The sequence below is a fragment of the Coffea arabica genome, chromosome 11e (genome assembly GCF_036785885.1).
Source record: "Coffea arabica cultivar ET-39 chromosome 11e, Coffea Arabica ET-39 HiFi, whole genome shotgun sequence".
Classification (NCBI taxonomy): domain Eukaryota; kingdom Viridiplantae; phylum Streptophyta; class Magnoliopsida; order Gentianales; family Rubiaceae; genus Coffea; species Coffea arabica.
In genome coordinates, this window is record NC_092331.1 from 49,933,518 (window position 1) to 49,940,370 (window position 6,853).

Sequence of the window (6,853 nt, forward strand, 5' to 3'; positions counted from 1 at the left end):
TTACGCTCAAATGCCAACTTTGTGTACGATGTTTGGAGGGTGGAGATTAGAGTCAAGGTTGACAAGACTGGTCAAAGGAAGAAATTCCGCGCTGTATTGAGGAAGCACAGGAAGGAGAAAATATGGATAAATTGACAGCAAAGGTGGAAGACTCAGATAGAATTCTCAACAATATTTTATAGATGGGTTCCTTATACAGGCCAGTTGGATTTTCACGTCGTTGACAAATGATATTTAAAAAAATATATATATAAATAGAATAATATAGATATTGACGATTGATCTAAAACAGCAAAGCACTTGTTACTACTATAATAGAAATAATAACACTCCTCAGATGTCTGCACTTCCTTGACATAAGCCCGAAAAGTAGGTTCATTCAATCAAGAAAAGGCCAAGTTGCTCACAAAACTTTGTTGTTTGCTTCTCCACGAGTCTTCAATCCTTCACGGCATGCCTTGCCCAACGAATAAATTCCTAGAGAATGTGAGTTTGTAATATAAATTCTCAAAGGTAGGCAGTTTCTAAACCTTTTTCCAAAAGGTGAATAACGTATTCATCGAGTGTAATATTTCGTCAAAAGTTGCATTCAAAATGTATTTTTTTGTTATTATTTTAGGCATTTATTTCTCATAAATTACATTCACAGAACATGTTTTTTAAAGATTGCATTCACTAAATACGTTCTTTCAAATGGCTCACCATTTGGGAACTTTTTTCCAAAAACCACCATTTGGGAACTTTGGAAATGCTCTTCTTTTGCTGATGGTTGCTTCCGTTTTCCAACTGAGCCCAATTTGATGGCTAGACAAATTCAGTAGATAAATAGTCCCCTTTAAACTACTCTTTTTAGAGGTCTACGCTTCTCATGATGTTTCTGGCGTTGGAGGCAAATCTTTCTTAGTCAAAATTTCAATTTTTCAATTCATATGGCGACGGTCTTCAAGCTAATCTGAAAGGAGGGACTCGGTCCATGCATTATTTTACAAGAACTTGTTTTCTTGTTTTGTTCAGCTGGCTATAAGCTAAAGTTGGGTTTCTGGGCTGGCTGGATCTTGATTCTTCCCAAAACTGTCATCTTTGCTTTTTTAACTTCTAATTCAGTTCACGTTTTACTTGTCTCTTCTACCAGCTTTCTTCTTTAAAATTTTGAACTTTTCTGGCCAACCAAATTCCTGTACGTATTATTAATCCTTCCTTTTCATTTTTCCCTTGGCCTTTGGAAAAAATCGAAATTTCGTTCTTCATGTGTTTGCCTCCGATTCATATTCCTGAATTTCAAGAGAGTTTCAAGTACTTGTTGATGTAGACATGTAGTCATGGGAAAGTGGGAATTTCTGTCTATCAAAGTGGCTCTTTCCTTTTCTAGTCTGTTGCTGCTGCTTGAAACATGTATGGCCGGTACTCCGAATGTAGGCAGGCTGGATCTGGGATTCCAGGGAAGGCTATTGAACTATCTAGACTATGGGGGGTTGTTTCTTCTTTCCAACAATTCTGCTTTCGCATTGGGCTTCCGACCCGATCAAGATGTCAATAAATTTCAACTTGTGGTTATTCACAAGGGCAGCTCAACAATCATTTGGTCTGCTAATAGAAACAATCTGATTCGAGGTTCAGATTTCTTCACAATCGCTAGAAATGGGGATGCTTACTTGCAACGTGGTGGATCCACCATTTGGTCCACAGATACTGCTAACAAAGGAGTTGTAGCAATGGAATTGCTGGATTCAGGAAATTTGGTGCTTGTTGGCAATGACAGCAGTATAATATGGCAGAGCTTTGGCCATCCCACTGATACCCTTGCGTCGAATCAGGAGTTCACTGAAGGAATGAAACTCGTAAGCAATCCCAACTCCGATAATTTGAGCTACTCTCTTGAGATAAAGTCTGGAGATGTAATTCTATCAGCAAATTATGAACCCCCACAGCCTTATTGGGCCATGGGAATGGATACCAGAAGAATCATTGACACAGATGGAGGGAATGTTGTATCTGCAACTCTTGAGGGCAATTACTGGAGGTTTTATAATCAAGATAAAGTGTTGCTTTGGCATTTTGTTATCTCTCCTAATCATGATGAAAATACCACATGGGTGGCAGCTTTGGAAAATGCTGGTTTCATCACTTTCAGCCCTCTTCTAGCTGATGGTAACTTCAGTGCCTCCTTGATAGCAATACCACATGATCCGTGTGGTAGACCTGAAGCATGTGATCCATATTTTGTTTGTGAGAGAGTAGGCAGTTGCCTGTGCCCTTCAGCCCTTCACTCTTGCACGAAAAGTAGTGTCTCCTTCTGCGATATATCACAGGACTCTGTGGAGCTTGTTGATGCAGGGGACACTCTTAGTTACTCTGCTCTTGATATTACTCCACCCTCTGCTAAAACAGATTTAAATGGCTGCAAAGCCTCTTGCCAAGGAAACTGCTCTTGTGCTGCCATGTTCTTTCACCATTCAGGAAACTGTTTTTTGTTTGATCAGATAGGAAGCTTGCAGCACTCCAAAAATGGTACTCAATATGCTTCTTATATCAAAGTCTTGACCAATGCAAGCGGTGGGGCAAATCAAGGAGGTGGTGGAACTCACAAAACACGCTATGTGATTGTCATCGTGGTCATCATCTCAGCTTTGCTCGCTATTTTTGGTCTCCTTTATGCAGGATATCAGTACCACCAGAAGAAAAACAAGGCATTGCCTGAATCCCCTGAAGAGTCTTCAGAGGAGGAAATTTTTGGGGAGAATTTATCAGGACTGCCAGTTCGTTTTAGGTACAATGATCTTCAGATTGCAACTAACAACTTCAGCAAGAAGCTTGGTCGAGGTGGTTTTGGTTCAGTTTACCAGGGGATTCTCCCTGATGGAACTAGATTGGCTGTGAAGAAATTGGAAGGCATTGGTCAAGGGAAGAAAGAATTTCGAGCAGAAGTTAGCAGTATTGGGAGAATTCGTCATCTTCATTTGGTCAAGCTTAAAGGCTTCTGTGCTGAAGGGAATGACAGTCTTCTTGTGTACGAGTACATGGGAAATGGATCTCTTGATAGATGGCTTTTCCGGAAAAACAGAGGGGAATTCATGTTGGATTGGGAAACTAGATACAGCATTGCACTAGGAACAGCTAAAGGTCTGGCTTATCTCCATGAAGATTGTGATGTGAAGATAGTTCACTGTGACATAAAGCCTGAGAATGTACTTCTTGATGACCATTTTGTTGCAAAAGTCTCAGATTTTGGTCTTGCTAAGCTTATGACTCGAGAGGAGAGTAATGTTTTCACCACATTAAGGGGAACAAGGGGGTATCTTGCACCAGAATGGATCACAAACCGTGCCATATCAGAGAAGAGCGATGTTTACAGTTATGGCCTAGTGCTGCTTGAGATAATTGGTGGTAGAAGAACCTTTGATCGCTCAGAGCCCTCAGAGAAATCCCATTTTCCTTCTTATGCTTTTAAAATGATGGAAGAAGGAAAACTGGAGGACATCATTGATGGAAGTTTAAAGATAGATGAAAAGGATGACAGAGTTTCTACAGCAATTAAAGTTGCTTTCTGGTGCATACAGGATAAAATGTTCCTAAGACCATCAATGACCAAGGTAGTTCAGATGCTGGAAGGAATCTGCCCTGTCCCTCCGCCACCGCGCTGTTCGCAGCTAGGGTCACAACGTTATGCAGTTTTCTTCAGGTCAATGAGCAATCAGGGCGGTGGCGCCTCACCGGGGCCTCGAATGAGCAACGATGATGCTCATCTTTTGGCTACAAGTCTTTCAGGGCCAAGATAGCAACCACAGAAGCTGAAGCAATTTCATTGAAATTGAGACCACTAGTGGAGAAGCCTTCATATGTACACCATTTTCATGCATTTCTTCCTCGTACATTCATTAGGTTTTGTTTATATTTGGAAGGTAGACATTTTGGTATTCTAGCATTCAGTAAAATTGATATCTGCAGATCTACCAAACATATCTTGAAGAATGTATACATGATTGGATTAGCAAAAAATTTTCACATTGTCGCTGATGAACGGACGCATGCACTGAAAAACATAATGCAATGACTCTCAATATTCTGATCACGGTTAGCCGAATCTTTTACTTTGGCTGCTGTCACCCTTTTCTTCTGGGACTAGGAAAATGCAACTGAAGATGAGTAATTCTTTCTAACCTTAATGTTTTGAACTTTTGAAATAAACAAGTTGATGGTTGATGTCACTTTAAGCAAAGAAAAATCACTTGGCCATGAACTAAATGGGTGCTTAAAAGTTGGACTGGTCCCATGATGTGGTCGTGAGCATAATCAAGAAAAGAAAGAAATCCGGTAATTTCTCTGAACATTGTCTTAACAAACATATCGCAAAAATAAGGAAAGTGGAGAGAGGTTTCTCTATATAGATCAACCAATGCATCTGGTAAAATAATTTTTACGGTGATAATGTATATATGTCAGTGTATATAAGATTTTTTCTTAGATTATTTTCTGCATTTACTTTTGATGATCAAATTATTTTTCATCTCAATCTAACAACTCAACTAATTAATCAGTATACCCGTGATCATTTTATTAAATTTTTCTCTTCATTTACAAAATAAACTAACATCTGCGAGTCAACTGTCAAAATTTAACGGTAAATATGTCCATTGAATTTCTTTTGACCACTCAAATATATTTTATTCAATATAGTGATTTTTTTTTTTCTGACGGAGGGGGTGTCCGGGTCAAGTCCGTAAAGGCGGCCCGACTAATCCCCACTCCGGCCCGATCCAGCGCCCCAACCAGACCTAGCACGTTATATGCACGGAGAGCTAATGTTGCTGCGGAGGTTCGACCCCAGGACCTAACGGTCCCGAGGACTTTATTAAATTTTTCTCTTCATTTACAAAATAAACTAACATCTGCGAGTCAACTGTCAAAATTTAACGGTAAATATGTCCATTGAATTTCTTTTGACCACTCAAATATATTTTATTCAATATAGTGATTTTTTTTTTCTGACGGAGGGGGTGTCCGGGTCAAGTCCGTAAAGGCGGCCCGACTAATCCCCACTCCGGCCCGGTCCAGCGCCCCAACCAGACCTAGCACGTTATATGTACGGAGAGCTAATGTTGCTGCGGAGGTTCGACCCCAGGACCTAACGGTCCCGAGGAAGAGGCGCCAACCACCAACCCATTCACGTGGGGCCGGTGGGGGCTATTCAATATAGTGATTGAACTCAAATACTCGTACATTTTGGCCAAAAGTTTCCTTTGTCAAAAGGAAACTCATTGATTTGAGTTCAGTGACTGTCTTGATTTGAGTTCAATATAGTATATATACTTTTTGGCTAAAAGTGCACTCAAATATTTTTCATTTCAATATAGTCATCGACCTCGAAACGATTTACTATATTGAAATCAAATCAATATAGTCATTCCGTCAAATGTTCCTGTTAATGTTAATGGAATGAGCACAATGTCCATTTCACATACCAAAAATAAGGACAAATTTGTAAGGTCAATTTTTTAGATTTTTTCTATCTAGAGTTTTAGATTTCTTAATTAACAAAAAATAGAATTTAAAATCTTTAGTAGTTGCTTTACTATATTCTAATTTATAGGTTTTGACAAAAAATCTAAATTATACACTCAAGTTCTTGTGATTTATTTCGAAGAACCCTGAAATTAAATGAAAATAGTAGATCTAATGACAAAATTTGAATGAAAGCTCGCTAATTTACTATTTTGGTGAGTTGAGTAGCCAACTTGAATGAAAGATTACTAAAAATATATTGTTTGTACAATTCAATGGTTATTTAAGATTTTTGTCTCATCTTTTTAGACGAATTTATCTATGGTATTTGGCATGTGCAGTGCAAATGCAACTCATTTCGTTAGATTTGACATTGAATTTGGACAGAATGGCTACTAATATAGATATTTGTGAATTAAGTGGCCATTTTCAATCAAAAAATAATTGAGTAATTAAAGGTGTTTGATCATAACAATTTAGTGGTTGCTGAAATTTTTTATCTTCAAGTCAAGAGTTCAGTGGACATATTTACTCTTAAATTTTGACATGTGATTTGCCTGTGTTAGGTTTATTTTTGTAGATTAAGAGTAAAATCTGACGAAATGGCCATAGGTACATTGATTATTTAATTGAGTGACTGAATTGAGATAAAAAATAGTTTGATGATCAAAAATAGACACAGAAAATAGTTTAATAACTGGTGAGAATTTTTTGCCTTTCTGGCAGGAACTAATTTGCAAGCCGCCGTGCCTTTCTTCATGCTTTATTAGGTTCTATCGTTTCAAAGCTAAGTTAAAGCGAATCTGGAATGGTGGAGTCTGGGTCAAGCGGGGAAGGAATCAAAGAAAGTGGATAGAGGACGGCGGGCAAAAAAAAAAAAAAAAAGAATTCGTCGCATCTGATAAACGAGAGGAAAATTTCATGTTCTATCAGAGAAGCTATTATTAGAGAGGAAACTTTCTGGACAGCCATTCATATTGTTTTGGCCTTTCAACTATAAATTGTCACAAACAACCGTTGAACAAAAAAAAAATATTTAATTTAAGAACTTCCATCAATTTGATCGTTAGAGGTGACAACTATAAATTATTACAAAACAACCGTTGAACAAAAAAAAATATTCAATTTAAGAACTTCCATCAATTTTGATTGTTAGAGGTGATAGAATTAGATGCCATTGAACAAACAAAAAAATTAACACAAAAACAGCGTAAAAGATCTCGTTGACTGATTATTTCATCAAATTAAAGCTAGAGAAGGTAGAGGATGAAAGAAGAGGAAAAAACATTAAATTCTATGTCATTATTTGACTAAATATAGCTGATTTTCAATCAAGTCGTAGGTTAGTAATTTT

The 6,853-nt window shown here is 37.8% G+C and overlaps 1 protein-coding gene across 1 annotated transcript; it reads left to right on the forward strand.

Annotated features, from left to right (window-relative positions):
• Nucleotides 1-1,175: 1,175 nt before the first annotated feature.
• Nucleotides 1,176-3,980, forward strand: LOC113717785 (G-type lectin S-receptor-like serine/threonine-protein kinase SD2-5). The gene has a single exon (XM_027242597.2). The coding sequence runs from the start codon at nt 1,320-1,322 to the stop codon at nt 3,774-3,776; it is 2,457 nt and encodes an 818-aa protein (XP_027098398.1). The 5' UTR covers nt 1,176-1,319; the 3' UTR covers nt 3,777-3,980.
• Nucleotides 3,981-6,853: the final 2,873 nt, after the last annotated feature.